This window comes from Diplotaxodon limnothrissa, linkage group LG20 (genome assembly GCF_057381915.1).
Source record: "Diplotaxodon limnothrissa isolate DT_005_m linkage group LG20, D_limnothrissa_male_GT1.1, whole genome shotgun sequence".
Taxonomy (NCBI): Eukaryota; Metazoa; Chordata; class Actinopteri; order Cichliformes; family Cichlidae; genus Diplotaxodon; species Diplotaxodon limnothrissa.
Window position 1 is genome coordinate 14044489 of NC_140615.1, and position 20265 is coordinate 14064753.

The 20265-nt window shown below is 39.9% G+C and overlaps 2 protein-coding genes across 3 annotated transcripts; one reads left to right on the plus strand and one right to left on the minus strand.

The window, feature by feature from the left end:
• Positions 1-4124: 4124 nt before the first annotated feature.
• Positions 4125-9684, plus strand: otud3 (OTU deubiquitinase 3). 2 transcript variants are annotated; one of them, XM_085344859.1, is made up of 8 exons: positions 4125-4210; positions 5220-5525; positions 6091-6239; positions 7771-7883; positions 7996-8118; positions 8258-8390; positions 8606-8793; positions 9009-9684. In XM_085344859.1, the coding sequence occupies exons 2-8, from the start codon at positions 5320-5322 to the stop codon at positions 9171-9173; spliced, it is 1077 nt and encodes a 358-aa protein (XP_085200985.1). In that variant the 5' UTR covers positions 4125-4210; positions 5220-5319; the 3' UTR covers positions 9174-9684. The 2 variants fall into 2 exon arrangements, with proteins under 2 accessions (XP_085200985.1, XP_085200986.1); XM_085344860.1 differs by lacking the exon at positions 4125-4210 and having other exon boundaries at positions 5192-5525.
• A 1553-nt stretch (positions 9685-11237) lies between these two features.
• Positions 11238-18127, minus strand: bcas2 (BCAS2 pre-mRNA processing factor). Its single transcript, XM_085344716.1, has 7 exons — positions 17970-18127; positions 14704-14796; positions 14539-14609; positions 12037-12198; positions 11889-11939; positions 11717-11797; positions 11238-11629 (listed from the first exon to the last, which is right to left on the minus strand). Exons 1-7 carry the CDS (start codon positions 18060-18062, stop codon positions 11503-11505), a joined length of 678 nt encoding a protein of 225 aa, XP_085200842.1. The 5' UTR covers positions 18063-18127; the 3' UTR covers positions 11238-11502.
• Between the last annotated feature and the right edge of the window lie 2138 nt (positions 18128-20265).

A 20265-nucleotide genomic window follows, 5' to 3' on the forward strand; every position in this document is an offset into this window, starting at 1 on the left:
CTGACTCTGCACCATTTCTGCTCACAACATGCCGCTTGTTACATTTCCAAAATGAGCCTAAGGTTAAAACTTGTTTTGGGGTGTCATTTGGATTACTTGTTTAGGCTACAGTGGAAAGTGTGGAAATTCAGAAAACGTCGAAACTTCTGCAAAATAGTGATAATATTCTACTGGTGGAAATAATAAAGGCCAGTGGTTTCAAAGACTAGTTCTGGTGTGGCATGACATCTGTACCATGGCTCATTGAGCTCACTGAGTAAACATCCTGTTTGATGTATTATTTGAAAGCATCTGCTCTTATTGTCTCCATGGTAAAAGTTTCAAGTTGCTATATAGAATACAGAAATGAGAGGTGGACCTTGCAAGTATGCAAACCATCAAATCAAAGGAAATATATAACTGTCATATCCCAGCCTGCAGCTCAATTATGTATATCCAGATTTCCTGTATCCCTCAAGTATAGTCTGTATTGCCAACCTAGGTACCAGAGAAACAACAAACTGACAGGAAAATGTGTCATAAAAACCAAGTAATCACTCCAGGGAAGGGTGGCTGTTTCAGCACCATGGACAGCAATCATCCCAAATAAAGTAGTGAAACAGACTGAACTGTTGTACAGTATTCCAATTTTCTATGCATGCCCAAATAAAATCTAAAATACAAATACTGTAAGAAAATAATCACTAACCACTGTACTCATACCCTTTGTCTCTGGTGGAGCAGATTTTAAAAACATCTGCTGTTGTCACCCACAGGCACACTCCTGCTAGTGTTACTTCATTTCAACCTCGCCCCTCGTGAAGAAACTGCAGCCAAGATGGGCACCAGTGTAGTAGGCTCTAATTAAAATCTACAGGGGGTAGAATGGGGGTAATGTAAACATTTAACTGTTTAAAAAAAAAAAAGGACTTGAAGCCTGAATGGTCATGATTATGAGTGCAGCTTCAAACATGAAGCTGAATGCAAATTTACTAAAACTGAAAAATATTTAAGTGGCCATCCCATCCATTGTCAGACAAGTAAATCAACCTTCAACTGGATTAAAATAAAAGGACACAACTATAATGATAATATAATAAAGCTCCCGATTTTGTACCAGTGGATGCTGTGGTGATCAAGTTTAAATTCAACAAACTACAAAGACGAAGAAGTGGTGGCTTGTGGGTCATAGCCATGGTTTGCAGATGTTATCTATACAAACAACCATGTCATGTCAAAAAAGCCTTTGAGCAAGGCAGTGAAGCTGACAGAGATGGTATGCTCTCTAAAAGACTTCTTCTCTTGGCTCCTGGTGGAGGCGGTCACACTTTCTCCTTCTCCCTCTCCCTTATCTTTCCTGCTTGGCTTCTCATGTCTTTTGTATAGTCTTGCTTATTCTCTAACCCTAAGAGAGTCTCCCAGACTTGTTCTCTAAAAACCTAAAGAAGAATTGTGGATTTGATCAACTGGTCCCTTAACGAAACCGACAACTCCTAGGCTTGGGAGAGCCTGATTGTCCTGCGGAGACGTTTGCTGCTGGATACTCGATTTTCGGTTGCGTCGTGTGTCTGGCAACACTCTCGATGATTCAATTCAATTCAATTCAATTTTATTTATATAGCGCCAAATCACAACAAAAGTCGCCTCAAGGCGCTTCATAGGTACAGAGAAAAACCCAACAATCATATGACCCCCTATGAGCAAGCACTTTGGCGACAGTGGGAAGGAAAAACTCCCTTTTAACAGGAAGAAACCTCCGGCAGAACCAGGCTCAGGGAGGGGCGGCCATCTGCTGCGACCGGTTGGGGTGAGAGAAGGAAGACAGGATAAAAGACATGCTGTGGAAGAGAGACAGAGGTTAATAACAGATATGATTCAATGCAGAGAGGTCTGTTAATACAATGATGGAGATTGAACGACATCTACCAATTCGGAACCACAATAACAGAGTTCTGGCTGATTGGAGCTGGCTCGGACCTGGCTTTTTATCTGGCTCGGACCTGGCTTTTTATCTGGTAAAAGGAAATTTGAGCACATTACTCCGGTTCTGGCCTCCCTGCACTGGCGCCCAATTGAATTTAGGATTCATTTTAAAGTTCTTTTATTGGTTTTTAAATCTTTAAATGGTCTGGCACCTGCGTATCTGTCTGATTTGCTGAAGCCCTATGTCCCCACTCGTTCGCTCCGGTCAGCTGAGCAGCTGTTGCTCTCAGTCACCAAATCACGGTTGAAACTGAGAGGAGACCGAGCGTTCTCTATCATGGCTCCTAAGCTTTGGAATAATCTTCCTCTTCACATTAGGCAATCGACATCAGTGATGGTTTTTAAATCCGGATTGAAAACGCATTTTTATTCACTGGCTTTTGATTCAGTGGTTGACTGACTTGTATTTTATTGTTTTCGCTATGTTTATTATTTTATCGTATTTATTATTCTTATGGTATCTATTATGTTTCTGTTGGTCAGCACTTTAGTCAGCCTTGTGTGTTTTTAAAGTGCTATATAAATAAACGATGATGATGATGATGGCTTATCGAAGAACAAGAAGCGGCTACAGCTGTTCAAAATCCCACAAGTCTGGCCGACATGATAGATGATGAGCAGGGCTGTGAGTACTCAGACTGTGTTTTTGAACGCAATATGGACAAGATCTTGGAGAAGCTCATGGCTCTGCTATATGGATAAGATCTTGAAGAAGAACAACGGGAATTGAGAGACCTGGTGACCAGTGATGGACATTAGACCAACTGTAAAATTGGATTCAGTTTGTTCGCACCATCCAAAACAGCTACCATCTTCATCTCATGCGGCCCCCCTGGCGCCAGCTGGATGCTCAAGGCAAAAGCTGACGGGAATAACAAATTCTCCCTTAGCTAACAAGACTGTGTTGTGACTCTCTCCCTCCTCATTCAAGGCCACCCGCGTCGACCGAAGACTGTTGACTTTTGCTTAACTGGGTGAAGGGACACTTTCTCTCGGTTGAACACGGAACACACACACGCACACATACGCATGTACACTGACACAGACCTACACTCACCCCCCACCCCCTCCAAACGCCTTCGATGCTTATGTCTTCTATGTTGTGAGATATGCTGATTCATGTCCTATGTGCTGAGGTGTTTTTCTTTCTTTTCTCAAACTGATCTCCCTGTTGGAGTCAGTCTGGGGGGAGTTATTTTTTCTCCTCGTCTTTCCTCATGTTGTGCATTTTCCATTGTTATACCTCTCTGACCTGACTTCCCCATGTGATGTTGTAATGTATGTATGGTCGAAGGGTAAGATGGCGCTGGCAAAGGTCGGCAGCCTTAACCCAACAAATTAATAAAGATTATCTTATCTTATCTTATCTTAGTCATAAATGTAAAATTGTGAAGTCAGCTAAAAATGGCCTTTTTTTCACATGATGTTCTGATATCAACTCAAAAATAGAAACTCTTATCATAAAACATGATGTGCCTTGCTGACACACACACACACACACACACACACACACTGCTCGTGCACATACAGTACAGAGTTGTTGTCCTTTGAGTCAAACGTGGCTGACGGCTCCTATGTTTCACTCAGGTAACGGGTGCTGAGTGCTGCACATGTACAAGCACGCGGATAGCCTGTAGGCCATTACATCTGTTCACACAATGCCAGCACTTACCCATGATAACCCCCCCACACACAGAGCCGTATGGCTCCTTTATGTTTTTTCTTGTCTCGTTTTTTGGAAATAAAAAAAGTTTTATGCAGTTTTATCTCTTGAGATTATTTTCTTTATCTGTGTCTGTTTTTGTTGATGTTGTTTTTCTTAACGTTGCAAACATCCTGTTTATTACTTTTCAGCCCACTCCGCCTTATATTCATCAACTGCATGGAGTCAATAAAATGAGTAGGTTGTGAGTAGCCTTAGAAGACATTAAGAAGGCGGAAGGTGGTGAATTTAAAGACCACGAGATAGATAGAAAGAAAGAGAGATATATACTGGAGTCTTGTCATTTTTTTTCCTTGTTGTTTGTTTACTTTGTTTAAATGAAGAAAATTTGCTGCTACTGCAAGCCTTTTTAATCGCATTTACGGTTTGGCCCATTTCTCCTTCCGTACGTTTTGACGTACACGGATATACGTACGCGGAACCTCAGTTGTAAACAAAAACGGACAATCACAACTTTCCTATTCTGAGCTAGAACATAATAAAAACAAAAACTGGTTATCTCGTCAATCAGAGTTTTTTTTAAAGGTAAGTGTCAGCACGTCAACTATGTTAAGTTACTCGGTGTGTCATGATGTAGTGATAAAGACAAGAGGTGATTTGTTATGTAATCTCTCCAGCTGTTGAGTACTCTGCACCTAGCCGCTAATGCTAGCTAACAGCTAAGCTGTTGCCGAAAACGCTTCGTTTGAGCTAAGTAGATAGCGAGTGACTCCGTACCCACTTAAGTTTCTAAGTGTTTATTAGTTAGCTTCCATACTGCTGACTAATTGGCTACATTTAAGAAAGCAAAGTAAAATGATTTAGCTTCAGTACAAACAAAGGAAGTAAAAAAAAAACTATTGGACGTTTATATCTAAAACGTACCACGTTTTAGACGTGGTGCGTTTTCTCTAAAGTGTATCACGGCTTATGTTTACAGGCCAAGAAAAATAAACAATTATATAAAATTAAAAAAAAAAATACAAAGCCGGGTTAGGGGATATCCTTCAAAGAAAAATCCAGAAAGTTTCGAAATTGGAATTGTTAATTTTCAAGAAAAAACAAAATATTATTTGGCAGAATTAAAGTCACAAAACGTCATAAATTACCTGAGATAATACTGACAGATATATATATATTAAAGAAATGAAAATAAAAAGTTTATGCTGCCTTTTTGAAGTAAAGGTACACTACTGTGAAAATGTCTTGAGCCACCCCTCATTTCTTTCTATTTTGCTTTCATACAGTCAGACTGTCTGAAAGTTTGTCAGTCACATAACAGAACCGATAGATTTTGGTCCCAAACATATTGCCGCACTGTAAAAGCATACGTCAATAGAAAAACACATAGGGGAACACTACTAATCATGGACTGGCCTCCCCAGAGCCCAGACCTGGACATTATTGAAGCAGTGTGGGATCACAAACCCCAAAGAAGAGCTTTGAATGTCCTTCAAGAAACTATATATATATATATATATAATCTAGAATGATCTAATATGCCGTCTGGTTGAAATATTTAAAAAATCTACTATTTCTCTGTCATTAAAAAAAGAAAGTTACAGACGTGTGGTAGTCTTTCATGAAGCGCCTGCTCGCTGCCACAGGGAGACGCACTGTGGTGTTGTAGGCCTGCAGACACGAGTGCAGTCAACATGTCGAGGAAACAGACGCACAAATCTTTGCGGAGCAATAAAAAGAGTGAATTGGAGCGCAAGAGGGATGAAAGGGCAGTGCGCCGGGCCATCGCAAAAGACCGCAAGAACCGCCCTCAGGATGGCGATGAAGGTGCAGAGTTTGTCAGTTTCTCCAATCAGCTGCAAGCACTGGGGCTCAAGCTGAGAGAAGTCCCTGGAGATGGGTAAGAGCCAGAATATCAGACCTGCTCTCTCTGTGTGGTCCTGCTTAAACTGATTTCTCATTTATTTCAAAGTGATCAAAATATTATGTGAACTTATTATGTGAACATGTGAACACCAGTGTTGAGTCTGTAGGTTGCATTAGCTTATTGCTGTATTAAAAATAGTTTTGACTCAGAGGGAATCGTGTCTAGTTAATGAGGCTTAGTATCACAATGTAGGTAAATAGGAGATTGTTCATATCCTATAACTTGGCCCACCACATCCCATATGGTGATATCTTAAAAAACAGTTCTGGCTTTAGATCGGAGCACCTGGATTTGTTTTTAATTTTTTTGGATGCAGTTTTTAAAAGAGCTTAAATGTATTTAATCTGTTCTAAAAATGCCCTGTCTTTATCCTTTACATAATCAGTCATGAGGGCTCAAAAATGCTTGGAAAAAAATAAGGCTGAGCAGCTCTCTTTGATTTAAAAATTCGAACAACTTTTAACTTCATTTTGGTAAAGATTGTATATTAAACCCTTCAACCACAGGCAGTCATTTGTCATTTCCTTTTGTTCTTTAGGAATTGTCTGTTCAGAGCTCTAGGCGACCAGTTAGAGGGTCACTCCCGGGGCCACCTGCGTCTTCGCCAGGAAACTGTTGATTATATGACATCCCATCGACAAGACTTTGAGCCCTTTGTTGAGGATGACGTTCCCTTTGCACAGCACTGTAAGAAAAAAACAAGCAAGCGGGTAACATTGGCTACATATGCCAAGAAAACAATGTGATTAGCTAGACTTACTCTAACTTGCAATCCACAATCTATAACGGTACCTACGCTATATTGCTAAAAGTATTTGCCTTCACACCTATACAAACTTGACTGACATCCCACTCTTAATCCATAGTGTTTAAAATGGTGTCAGCACATCCTTTACAGCTGTAACAGCTTCAACTCTTCTGGGAAGAGTTTAGAAGTGTTTACGGCAGTTTTTGACCATTCTTCCAGAAGTACATTTGTCAGGTCAGACACTGATGTTGGACGAGAAGGCCTGGCTCACAGTCTCCACTCTAATTCATCCCAGAGGTTTTCTGTTGAGTTGAGATCAGGACTCTGTACAGGCCAGTCAAGTTCTTTCAACCCAAACTTGGAAGAGAAACTTGGAAGAAAGAAAACACATGGCAAGGTCCACGTCTGTGTGCACTTTGCTTTATGCATTGTTATATAGTCACGATGGAACATCCCCAAATTGTTCCCACAAAGTTTGTCCAAAATATCTTGGTATGCTGAATCATTAAGAGTTCCCTTCACTGTAAGTAAAGAGCCAAGCCCAACTTCTGAAAAACAACTCCACACCATAACCCCCCCGCCAACAAACGTTACACTTGTCGTAATGCAGTCAGACAAATACCGTTCTGATGGTAACTGCCAAACCCAGACTCATCCACCAAATTTCCAGATGGAGAAGTGTGATTCGTCACTCCAGAGAACTGTTTCCAATGCTTCACAGTCCAGTGATGGCTCAATTTACACCACTTAATCCAACACTGTGTATTGTGCTTGAATCCAGCTGCTCTGCCATGAAGGCCCATTCCATGAAGCGCTCTACACATGGTTCTTGAGCTAATCTGAAGGCCACATGAAGTTTGGAGGTCTGTAGTGCTTGACTCTGCAGGAAATTGGCAACCTCTGTGCACTATGCACCTCAGCATCCGCCGACTGTGGAATATTTAGTAGCGAGGAAATTTCACGATTGGACTTGTTACACAGGTCCTATCACGGTACCACACTGAAATTTACTGAGTACCTGAGAGCAACCCATTCTTTCACAAATCTTTGTAAAAGCAGTCTGCATGTCTTCATGCTTGAATATTATACCCTGTGGCCATGGAAGTGATTGAAACAACTGAATTCCATGATTTCAGTAGGTGAGGGAATATTTTTGGCAATATAGTTGCACAGACAGACAGCTGAGTTCAGTGGGATGCAGTTTTGACCAGAAACTTTGCAGTGACCTCTGGTGGTTATTGCTTCTGAGTGACAGATGTATGTAAGTGGCCTGTGGGAGGGACGGGGTGTCACAAAATAAATATACGATCTCTTAGTTTACTTTTTTTTTTTAGTGTAAAAATGTGGAAATAGTAATATATACAATAGGACAGCTTTAGTCATTTTAACAGACAGACTTTAAGAGTCATGTGTTGAAAGTTCAAGAGAGCAGTTGTGGCAGTAACAACTCTGTGCTTCTTTTCCTTGCAGTGGCCAATCTTTCTCAGCCTGGTACTTTTGCTGGCAACGATGCCATTGTGGCGTTTGCTCGCAGTCAACAGGTGAAAGTGGTTATCCATCAGCTCAACACTCCACTGTGGGAGGTAGGAGCAGACACTTTCAAATTATGTCTCCTGATCTTGTGCGCTAATATAATTTGTTATATGATGTCTCTGTGGCACACCACGCTGTTTATATGTTGTGTTTTTGTTGCAGATCAACGGTTCAGAGAAGCAGGTGTGCCGAGAGCTGCACATTGCCTACCGCTATGGAGACCATTATGACAGCGTGAGACGGATAGGAGACAACTCTGAGAGTCCTGCTCAGCTCCGCATAGAGGTGTGGTGTCCTACCAGACCAGTACTTAAAGAACAGTTAGCTCTCATCTAGCATGCGTCTTTATATGTCAACACTGCACCCAATGAGCCGTCTTCTACTAGATTTTTTCTGATGTTTTTCTTATCATTGTTGTTCCCAGAATATGCAGAATTCACATGGACAGCAGCGTGAGTTTGGGGACGGTCAGAGAGACAGGCACAAAAAGTCTTCTCCTTCAGCGTCAGAGGAGGACAACGTGATCCTGAGCTCCATCAAGAATCGAGGGATCCAGGGTTAGAAGTTACATTTAAATTATTAGCTGTTGGAACAAGTAGACTTCTGTGAGGGAAAGCAACATAATCATCAGAATCATGAATGCTTTGGATTTTTTTTCACAGCTAGTTGTGTTGATCACATAAACATCCCAGCATTGAACTAAGACTCTTAGTATGACACTAACAGAAACAGATCTGATTGTATTTGCATGTTTATATCTTTTTTGCCTCAGGTGATGAGGAAAACTTACTCCAACTGAGTGCAGCGACAATCAACGCCGAGTGGCTTGTTGGCTCTGCGGTGGGCCAGTCCTGCCAGGGCCAGTGTGCCTCTGGATCCTGTTCAGCCTGCAGAGCTGCAGCCGCTCACTGCAGTGATCCCATCCAGACAGCAGAGGGCAGCAACGTTCAAAAATCCAAGGTTGTGGACACAAATTTCCTGCTAATTATTTGCATTATAAAGGAGCCTGTCTAGCTAAATCAATATTTTATACTTCACATTATACATGAAATTGATTCACATTGGTGTTCCTAACTTGTGAAATATCTTTTTGCAGCATTGGTCATGCTTTAGCAGTTTTAAACTTTACTCAATGAGGATAACTGACTTTTTCTTTTTTTTTCGCTCACCCCTAGGTCTCCAACAAGCAGAGGAAAGATCAGCAGCGGCTCGAGAAAAAGAAGCGTCAGGAGGAGCGGCATCGACAGAAGTTCCTCCAGAGTAAAGGAAGCCAGGACCAGAACCAAAACCTGCCAGACGCTGTTACTTTAGTACCAGCTCTGAACACTCTCAGCATATAGACTGGAGCATGGCCAAAAATACCTTCTGCTACTCTTGCTACCGGTGGCTGTCCACAAAGTTTTGCACATAGTCAAAATTTCAGTCACATTGGATAACTTTTCCTAAGGAGAACCCTCTAGCATCTTTGCAAAGAGTTTAACGGTGCCTGCAAACTGGTGTGTGTGTGTGTGTGTGTGTGTGTGTGTGAGAGATGGGCGAATGTTGTAAGAGACAAGCGAAAACGCATGAGTATCAGTATTTCTGTTGGGATTTTTCTTTAGTTCCATCCATTCCAGGTGTTGGTGTATGTAGAAGCTGCTCATATGTGGTTTAAGCACTACGTTATCTAGCTCCTTTCTATGCTGGACATCGGGCTTTTCATGACTACAGACAATCTTGCACAGCCAGGCTTTTTGATTTGCCACAGACTTGAATTTATTCTGATGTTCGTTCTGTCTGTGATCGAAGAATAAATTCAGTATTGGGGGGGGCAGACGAAAGGATTGTTATACACAGTGTGTGTGTGAGGAACGTGGCAATAAATAATAATAAATCAGATTTACCGTTTTTTTATTCCTGTGTGAACCCAGTAGTATGCTATGTACTATCCAGGGTGACGAGCTGTTTAAATTAAAGGTTTATGAGTCAAAGTAAGTTCCTGACATTTTCATTAAGTAATGTGTTTAAAGGTAGTATTGAATTTCTTTTTTTTTTTTTTAATTAATATGGCATTAAGAGAAATGATTACATCATTTTAACAGACAAAGGAAGGATGCTGACAGCTGCTCCCTTATTCACCACAGCGGGTAGAAAATGTGCTGCACTTATACATCACCTTTCTACTCTGAGCTTTTTACTACAAGCGTAGTTTTTCTCTTTACTTTGTGTAACCCTCACACGGGTGCATCAGAGGACACAGGGGGTCCAATATCTTCCTGAGGGACGCCTCAACATTTGTCTCTCCTCCAAGAAGCATACTGAAGATTGTTTGCTTCTTAACAAAATGTGTAAACCACTACACTGTGAAGCCTTTACGGAAGCTTCTCGATATTATAAAGCAAATGCAGAATTCCTGTATTTAATTTGGTTTCTTGACATTTTCCCACCCCGTGTCACTGTCAAGGATCCCACTAATTTGTGCATAGTGCTGTAATTTAGTTAGCCAACAACAGTCTGTCACCGGATATTTGTGCACTTAGGTGTAATAAATGATCTTGCACTCAGTAAAGCTGCTGCCAATAAACGAGTCTAGTATACAGGGACATGCACGTGTTGATATGTTATTATGGATACTAACTAGCCTAATCTCATGTTTAATATTCCTTCAACCTTGTGTACACTGACTGTTTAAAAAGGGAAGCTATTAAATTACTTCCTGTCATGAACTCAAGTATTCCCTGAGAGCCTAAAGGTCAGATTTAGACTGCATTTGTTTCTGTTTCAGCTTTTTTCTATTACCTGTGTGATATTGGTGAGTGGAGATCCCCTTAAAATTGTCATCTGAGGCAGACAGCTCAACTCACCTGATGTTCTTCTGTTTGTGAGCGGCAGCCAATCAGATGGAAGCTGGTTTAACAGGAGAAGTGCTAAAGCTACTAGCTTCAGCTGAACAGTACATGAATTGAAAGACTGAACTGTAAGAGTATTGTGTAAAAGAGCACACCAAGGCCCCCTTGTAGGAGGATATAGCTAACCAAGGCTGCTGTGCCTCACAGGAAAGAAGAAACTGGTGTGTTTTATGATTTTAAATTAGAATAAAATATAATGGATATCAGACCAAGTTTAAAAAAGAAAGGGAAATATTAAGAGTTCAATCAAATTCACACTACAATATAAGAAAAGTTCAATTTATTAAAACCGCTTTAAAAAATTACATTAATTGAAGTCATGCTGGAGCTCATAAAGATGAGTCTGGCTTCAAACAACAAACTATGTACATTTTTCCAAACACACTGTTGAGCTGGAAGAGAGCTTGAAGAATCAGGTCGATGTAAACTTCCGAAATGAGCTCATGTGACAAAACACTAAACGCTAATGCTATAATATCATTAGCATTTACAGCCAACAGACTAAATAATGTCACATGTGATATTTCATCTGCCTGTCCTACCAAACCACGTGAGGCAACAAAAGCCGTTTTATTGTGTTCGACTTTCCGTTTGTGAAAAGATGATGTATTGTGTCGTGTTTTTACACTGGAATAAGGTGTACAGTGGTAAACTGTGTGCTGCAAATTGAGATTCATGGGCGCATTTGGAACGCGGCAAAAAAACTTCAGTCCTAAGGTTGCTTCTTAGTCCTGTTAGCCTCACAAGCCAAGATGGAATCCGACCGCGGGATCAGTAGCTCCTAAAAGTCTTGTCGGATGTTCTCCTTGTTTTCGTCTCCCTGCTGTTGCCGGAGTTGAGCGACTTCGTTTTCCAGCTGAACGATTGCCCGCTCGATCTCATAGTTCTTACTGACGAGTGACACCCAGCTGTTGAGGGCACAAATACAGATGTTAAAACAGACGGAAAACTTCTGTGCGTCAATGATACAAACGTAAACTCTTCCAACAACATACTTAGACTCCAGCTCTCTGAGTTTGGCTCCTGCTGCCAACTGATCATTCTTACGCTGCCAGTTCAAATCCTGAATTTGCTTCCTGTGTGGCAGAACAAACACACCAACAGATAAATATTAAAACACATTAAACACCGTGTTTTGGAGCAAAAGGTTTGAGGCAATGAACTCACCTGAATTTGTGAAGTTCCTTTTGTGCCATCTCGATCATGAAGGCCAAGTTGCTGAAGAAAAAAAAAAAAAATCAAACACGACACGTGTTAGCAGTATTTCCCCACAGACATCAACACTGTGCAGACTGGATCTGGAGACTGTACGCACTCGTTGTAGGCCTTCCATGCGTTGGTTCCATAATGCGACATGAGCTCCAGGTTCTCGATACGGACCGCCTGGTGCTCCAGCTGGGCCATCGAGTTGTTCACGCACTCCTGCCACGCTGTAATGTCATTCTTCTGTCCTGATGAGGGCGCCGGCAACTCATACCTCAATGAGGAAAACATTTATTAAAATACTGGTGATCACCAGTGCTACTCCTCTGCCTAGTAGACACGCCGATGGCATCAACTTGAAAATCCTACATCGCTGGGTTCTTCAATTATCGCTCTCACAAGGTTTTCAGAAAACTTGACCTCTGAACTTGAGGTTGCGGTCACCGAGAACTCATGAGATTTTTAGTAGATGCACCTATGATAGCGTCTGTAGCTGCTATGTTGCTTTCTTTCTTTAGTTATTGCATTAACAAACTTAGTGATGATAATACCCCAACAGCCTTTTACAGCAGAGGGTTAAACTTTAACGTGTGAAACAAACAGAAATGAAGGCAAAAAATAAAAAATTAAAAAAAATAGCAGAAAAATACTAAGTTACATGTGAGTGAAGTTGCCCCCCCCCACCTTCTTCAAAACCAACAAAAGTGGTGTCAAACGTTTGTGCTGCTAAAATTTTTGTTTGTGCCGCTATCATTTTAAAGATATTAAAGAAAATTTAAAGGCCAGAAGGTCAACCAGCCCCCCCACATTACCCAAATCAGACAAAATTGATGGCACTGCAAGACTGCTTTTCCACCAGAGACTGGGAGATCTTTAAAAAGGCTGCCACACACGACAACACCACAGACTTTCAGGAATATACTGAAACTGTCATTGCCTACATCCCAAAATGCATCGATGATGTCACAGAGACCAGAGCTATCACTGTCCGGGCCAATCAGAAACCATGGCTCACAGGTGAGGTCCAAGGCTCCTAAGGTTGAGAAATGCAGCCTTCAGAGCCGAGGATTAGGTGAGCCTAAGAACAGCAAGGGCAAACCTGTCACGTGGCATCAGAGATGAAAAGGCAGTAATCCAGGAGGATTTTGCAAAGCTTCAGCGATAGCAGAGATACTCAGAGGCAGTGACAAGGAATACAAACCATCACAGACTACAAGCCCACTCTGCAGACCGTGGTGATACAATCCCCAGACAGTGTGTGGAGATCTCTTGCCAAAATCAATACAAGCAAAGCTCCAGGTCCTGATAACATCCTTGGACGAGCACTGACGGACTATGCTGTGGAACTCACAAAGGTCTTCACAGACATCTTGAACACATCATTAGGGTCAGGCTGTCGTTCCCACATGTATTGAAGCCTCCACCATCATTACTGTACCAAAGAAGTCATCTACCTCCTGACCTTAGATGACCTCTAGAAACTTTTATTAATATCTTTGAAATGATAGTGGCACAAACAAACATTTTTGCAACACAAACCAGCACAAACATGTGACACCACTTTTGCTGGATTTGAAGAAGGTGGGGGGCCAACTTCACTCACATCTGTTACTACCCCGTTTTCCAAAGATTTTGGAATACTATCAACAACGTACATTAAAAAAAAAAACAACAACAACAAAAGCTGAGTTAACCGACCTGTCTGAAAATGTGGAAATCATTTAAGTGCTACATAAAATGTTGAATTTCTTTTTCTTTTTCTTTTAATGTGGTGCCAGAATCATGTATGATACGGCATGTGACTTGAACAGTTGTGTAATTAAAGAAGGGGAGGGATACAGCTACTACTGGAAAAGCAAGTCAAGTTGTATAAAAACAGTTTTTTCACAAGAATCTATGAAATCCTGTGAAAAACTAAGTACATCCATCATGCTTGCATATGAATTATGACTGTATCATGCCACTCAAATGTAATTTAGTAACTACTCATCAGCACCTGTGAGCACCTCTATAAGAGCTGAAGTTTTGACCGTTTGTTAAAACGATGCTACAATCCTAGATTAGCATGTTAAATGTTAAAGTTTATGACAGTAAAATTAGAAAAAGTTGCATTTGAACAAACCAAAACACTTCTGTAACAAAGGAAAAACCAAACACAGCACATCAGCACAAGTGCCTCACATCAACTATCAAGCACGGTGGATTTGTGCTTGTTTTGCAGCCACAGGGCCTGGGCAGCTTGCAGTCACTGAGTTGACCATGAACCCTCTGTATACGAAAATATTCTTAAGTCAAATGTGACCAACAGCTGAAGCTTTGGACAAAAACTCACAGGACTGCACAACAGCAGATCAACAATTTAAGGACCATATTTTGCATCATCCTTGACAAACTTTAAATGAATGGTTGTGATCTTTGGGCCCCGAGACTACACTGCATTAAAAACACAACTTTACAGTGTAAATCAGTGAATGGGTGAACAGCCTAGAAAGAACTTAGAAGCAGTGTAGTAGGTTGACTATATGAATGCATCTCTCTTCCTCTGTGGCAAATAAGCAAAAAGCTCAACTTGCAGCTAAGCTACCATCAGGCTCTTACAGCTGGCAGCATTTACCTCTTCATACTCAGGAGTTCCATCGGCTGCCGAGCTGCCAACCGCTCAAATTCATTCCTCATTATTTCTGTCTGAAGGGGGTGAGAACAAAGAAGAAGCACCATTATTTCCTTGTCAGCAGCTGAAACCACTAAGAAGGTTTTAAACTTCTGATGAGTTCATCACCTCAAAAGCAGAGAAATCAGGAGTAGGCAGGTAACTCAGGTAGTTTTTTGTAGGTCGGTATCTTCTGGTCTCTTCTTCGACCAACGCTGCTGCCTGAAGGAAGAAACACGATTCGTGTTTGGCACGGGGAATATTTTGCAGCCACTGGGAAATTCACTTGAAATGAATTGCATTAGAGTTGCACAATTCACTTCTTGTTATTCGACAACTGAAACTCTTTGAGGTGTAGCCTTTTAATTAGGAATTCATCAGTTTTGAAACTGTGGGGTAATACTTATTGGTTAAAAGGTACACTTCTCTTTTTTTCATACACATGGAAAAATGAATCAGACCCTTAGAGAACATAACTTCTGATAACAGACTAGTGGAAAATCAAACATTCCCATTGCTGCCATATTCAAATATTCTACTGCAACAATATGTACAGGATTTGATGTCCCTTTTGAGTGTTATCCAAATGTTTGTCTTGTTGATCTAAAGACAGATGCAATCTTATTCTTGAGCATGAAGGAGATCAATGACTGGACAAGTACAGTCATTGAGTCATTGAGCTGCAAGTTGAGAAAAATATGAGAAGAAAGATAAATGTTGCTGTAAAACTGTACTAGTCTAATGGACTCCGACTTACAGCAAATCAAGAAAACATTAAATACTGCTCACATACTAAGAGAATCAAATCCAAACATATGCAATAGATAGATACCTTCATATTTTTGTAAGATTTAAGAAAAATCTTTAAGTGCTGAATGAGTAACTGTTTTTTGCCAAATGGTGTTGCACACAATGCCGTGGGAGTGTCAGAGTGCTTTTCTGTTGTCAGCTCTCCTGTTATGGCACTGCTCTTACTACAGACTGTACAGGGAGTGCAGAATTATTAGGCAAATTAGTATTTTGTCCACATCATCCTCTTCATGCATGTTGTCTTACTCCAAGCTGTATAGGCTCGAAAGCCTACTACCAATTAAGCATATTAGGTGATGTGCATGTCTGTAATGAGAAGGGGTGTGGTCTAATGACATCAACACCCTATATCAGGTGTGCATAATTATTAGGCAACGTCCTTTCCTTTGGCAAAATGGGTCAAAAGAAGGACTTGACAGGCTCAGAAAAGTCAAAAATAGTGAGATATCTTGCAGAGGGATGCAGCAGTCTCAAAATTGAACAATCAAGCGTTTCATTCAAAATAGTCAAGAAGCGTGTGGAAAAACCAAGGCGCAAAATAACTGCCCATGAACTGAGAAAAGTCAAGCGTGCAGCTGCCAAGATGCCACTTGCCACCAGTTTGGCCATATTTCAGAGCTGCAACATCACTGGAGTGCCCAAAAGCACAAGGTGTGCAATACTCAGAGACATGGCCAAGGTAAGAAAGGCTGAAAGACGACCACCACTGAACAAGACACACAAGCTGAAACGTCAAGACTGGGCCAAGAAATATCTCAAGACTGATTTTTCTAAGGTTTTATGGACTGATGAAATGAGAGTGAGTCTTGATGGGCCAGATGGATGGGCCCGTGGCTGGATTGGTAAAGGGCAGAGAGCTCCAGTCCGACTCAGACGCCAGCAAGGTGGAGGTGGAGTACTGGTTTGGGCTGGGATCATCAAAGATGAGCTTGTGGGGCCTTTTTGGGTTGAGGATGGAGTCAAGCTCAACTCCCAGTCCTACTGCCAGTTTCTGGAAGACACCTTCTTCAAGCAGTGGTACAGGAAGAAGTCTGCATCCTTCAAGAAAAACATGATTTTCATGCAGGACAATGCTCCATTACACGCGTCCAAGTACTCCACAGCGTGGCTGGCAAGAAAGGGTATAAAAGAAGAAAAACTAATGACATGGCCTCCTTGTTCACCTGATCTGAACCCCATTGAGAACCTGTGGTCCATCATCAAATGGGAGATTTACAAGGAGGGAAAACAGTACACCTCTCTGAACAGTGTCTGGGAGGCTGTGGTTGCTGCTGCACGCAATGTTGATGGTGAACAGATCAAAACACTGACAGAATCCATGGATGGCAGGCTTTTGAGTGTCCTTGCAAAGAAAGGTGGCTATATTGGTCGCTGATTTGTTTTTGTTTTGTTTTTGAATGTCAGAAATGTATATTTGTGAATGTGGAGATGTTATATTGGTTTCACTGGTAAAAATAAATAATTGAAATGGGTATATATTTGTTTTTTGTTAAGTTGCCTAATAATTATGCACAGTAATAGTCACCTGCACACACAGATATCCCCCTAAAATAGCTAAAACTAAAAACAAACTAAAAACTACTTCCAAAAACATTCAGCTTTGATATTAATGAGTTTTTTGGGTTCATTGAGAACATGGTTGTTGTTCAATAATAAAATTATTCCTCAAAAATACAACTTGCCTAATAATTCTGCACTCCCTGTAGAGCTGCATGACACAAACAGCAGTAATCTGTGTACCTTAGATGTGATGAGAGCCAATGGAGGATCCAGGGGAAATGTCTTGATCAGGGAAGTGTTTAGTAGTGACCACGAAGAAATTATTGAAAACACTGACACCAATATATATTAGGCTTTGTGAAGATCCTTCAAAAGTTTTCTTTGGACACGGGCTGCTTTCTCACTTGTTTTCAGTGAGAAAACCCAACTTAAATTGTATGTTTAAATACTTTGTCACCAGCAGCCTCTTACGATAACATCTAATTTTTTCCCCCATTTCTTTTGTTAAATCTACAAAATAAAAAGAAATTAAAAGAAAAACCCCGAAGGAATTCATAAAATATTGTTTTGGGTCAACAAGTTGATTGCCAAAGAGCTGTTAAATGGAGATTTGGTATTTCTCTGCCTGTTCTGAAATTTGAAGAAATTGAACAAAACAAGAAGTGGCAGACCTAAGAACTATCTAGTGAGTCTGAAAGTCATGTCTTTAAGAAATTAGAAAAATATAGCAAAGACCTGACACCGGACCTGAGAGATACATCTGGGCCATCACTTGACCAATCTACTGTTCACTTCATGAGAAATTATCTCAGTCGAAGGGTGGCTGTCAAGAACCGATTCTTAAAAATGGGAAAAGGGAAAAACTATTCAATTAATCGACACATCTATTTCGCTTTTTTATAACATAAAATATATAAAAAATGGGTTTTTCAAGACTTCATTTAATCTATATAATAAAGACACTGTCCTGACACGAGTCTGGTTAACAGAGCAAATGAACCAGCTACAGTGTCCGCTGAAACATTGCAGTGTGCCATGTAGCATGGTTAGCTAACACGCTGTGTTCGAACTGCCCGCTTACTCACCGCTTCTCTCACACCTGCCGCATCGTAACCTTGGTCGAAATACGGCAGAGCATCTACAAACACTTCTCCAGCTACTGAAGCCGTCCCGGCCATTTTTAATCAGTCTATATATCGTTCAGTTGTTGAACTGTCTCGCTTTCTGCTAAATAAACTCAAAATCCAAGTGTCCCCTTTCTTCTTCTTTAATTTCGCGTCTTCTTCGAATTGGCACTTTAGCGCCACCGCATGGTATGGAGTGTTTATCTTGATGTTTCTTCTTTGAAGCGTGCCATGAATTCATAGTTAAATGTGCAATAAAACATTAATTAGTAAATCACGTTTTCAATGTCCTCTTTTTATTTTGTCATTAACAAAGTAATTCATTATTTGATCAATCGATAGGGATTAAAAATACATATTTCTACAAACTATTAATCCATTATGAAATATCTCAACCTGAAAAGGGGTTTAAAGAAAAATATATGAAATGCTTGTTAAAACATAATTTAAAAAGTAGCCTGAAATTAAAAATTTAAAAACAGATTTTCAAAATAGTTGAAAAAAATACGATTTAATAAGATAAATGGGTAAATGGAGTTAAAAACTTTTCTGACATTTAAAATGATGATACCATCCCTCCTTTTTAATTCAATTTCCTTTCCATAGCTATTGGATTCTCCATTTTGGAAACCCTGACCTCCTCAGCAGTATGTTGAGTCTAAACAATAAATCAATGATCTTATTATTACAGGATTATCTATTTGATTACCTTCTCCGTGTGACCTTTCCATGACTCTTTTGGTCTTTGTGAATAAAACAAAGCAAATTAGTCATGGTACAATGTCACATCCCAGTTGTGCAATCTTAACATGACCCTACACAACTTGTTAGTGCTCATATTATTTTACCAAACCTTTGACGCCTCATCGGAGAGGGTAGTCCAATAGCTAATGGGAAACGAGAATGAATCGAAAAGGGAAACAAGCATTATTTTAGATTTCAGAAAAGTTTGGATTCCTAATTTAATTTAGGAATCCATTTATTTATTTCTATCTTTAAATTTTATTTCATAAGACATTTTGAAAATCTGTTTTTAACATTTTAAAGAGTGATTTAACTCCTCTTTTTATTGAGCATTGAATTATCAAATAATTAATTGTTTTATTGATGTCTTAATAAATAGAATACATTAAAAATTCATTTGAAAATTCATTTACTGATGAATATTTTATTGGGCAGTTAATTATTAATTCATGAAATGCTATAATTCTGTGTGTGTGACCCTCCTGGTGCTCTATGAAATAGTCCCAATGTTCTATTAGCCGAATTAGCTTGTCTAAGATTCTGACTTACTATTACTCATTTCTTGAGTACTTGAGTGTAAAATATCTATCAGATGCCTCATATTTCTGACAGTGAGGCAACATTCTCTACGGTTTCTTGTCCATGTGGGTCACATCTATTTGTAAAGTTTAACACATTTTGAATATTATACTATTTAGTTCAGTATGTCCAAATCTGTAAATTAGTCTATTATTTCTCCTGTATTTTTAATCATAGCTTTCCTTTTATCACTCATGTTCCCTTAAATTTGGTAAACTTAAAGACATCATTCTGACTGTTCTTCTACCCCAGTGCAGTTTCTTAACACTGAATTTAAAATGTATTTGTTTGATCCAAAGGGCCCTATCATCCACCAAAGCAGAAACTGCATCCCATTCCCTTTTAAATTATTGAGACAAGTAATAGAGATTCCTTGCGATGTTTAATTTTCAAAAAACAATTTCTTCCATACTTTTTGCTTATTCAGACTTGCTTAAGTCGTCTGCTTAAAGAAATGCCTTCCATCCAGTCTTTGATACCTAACATGGCTTAATCATTAATGTTTGGTTATCATTCTTTCTGTATCACACTATTGGCCAGAATTTAACTATAAATGTTTCTATTATAATAAACAAATGACACATTTATTGCCCCTAAGCCCTTTAAAACCCTTCATAAAACCATACTTTCTTAAAACGCCTGTTTCCTCATTCTCCTTCTCACATGAGCAGACCCCACCTTGTTATTGGTAATATAAAGACTTTGAAGTAAATAATTTACTTTGAAGCTTAGGTGACAAAAGTAAGGAGCTAAATAACTCTGTTCTTTTAGGCAATTTCATCTGACTGAGGATTTATGAAATCATGATTTTTTTTTATTAAATCTCGAGATGGAATCTAAGCAACCCATTAGTCCTCCAGTGCGAATGGTGTTTTCATTTGGGATTCACATCATAAATAATAGTACTGCAGAATTTCTCAGTGGTACACGTGGA

Excerpts from the sequence above, each read along its gene's own strand:
- otud3 (XM_085344859.1), top strand. The coding sequence starts at position 5,320 with ATGTCGAGGAAACAGACGCACAAATCTTTGCGGAGCAATAAAAAGAGT. Across the intron at positions 6,240-7,770 it reads CGTTCCCTTTGCACAGCACT|TGGCCAATCTTTCTCAGCCT; the intron begins GTAAGAAAAAAA and ends TTTTCCTTGCAG. Across the intron at positions 7,884-7,995 it reads TCAACACTCCACTGTGGGAG|ATCAACGGTTCAGAGAAGCA; the intron begins GTAGGAGCAGAC and ends TTTTTGTTGCAG.
- bcas2 (XM_085344716.1), bottom strand. The coding sequence starts at position 18,062 with ATGGCCGGGACGGCTTCAGTAGCTGGAGAAGTGTTTGTAGATGCTCTG. Across the intron at positions 11,940-12,036 it reads GCATGGAAGGCCTACAACGA|CAACTTGGCCTTCATGATCG; the intron begins GTGCGTACAGTC and ends TTTTTTCTTCAG. Across the intron at positions 11,630-11,716 it reads CTCAGAGAGCTGGAGTCTAA|CTGGGTGTCACTCGTCAGTA; the intron begins GTATGTTGTTGG and ends TGCCCTCAACAG.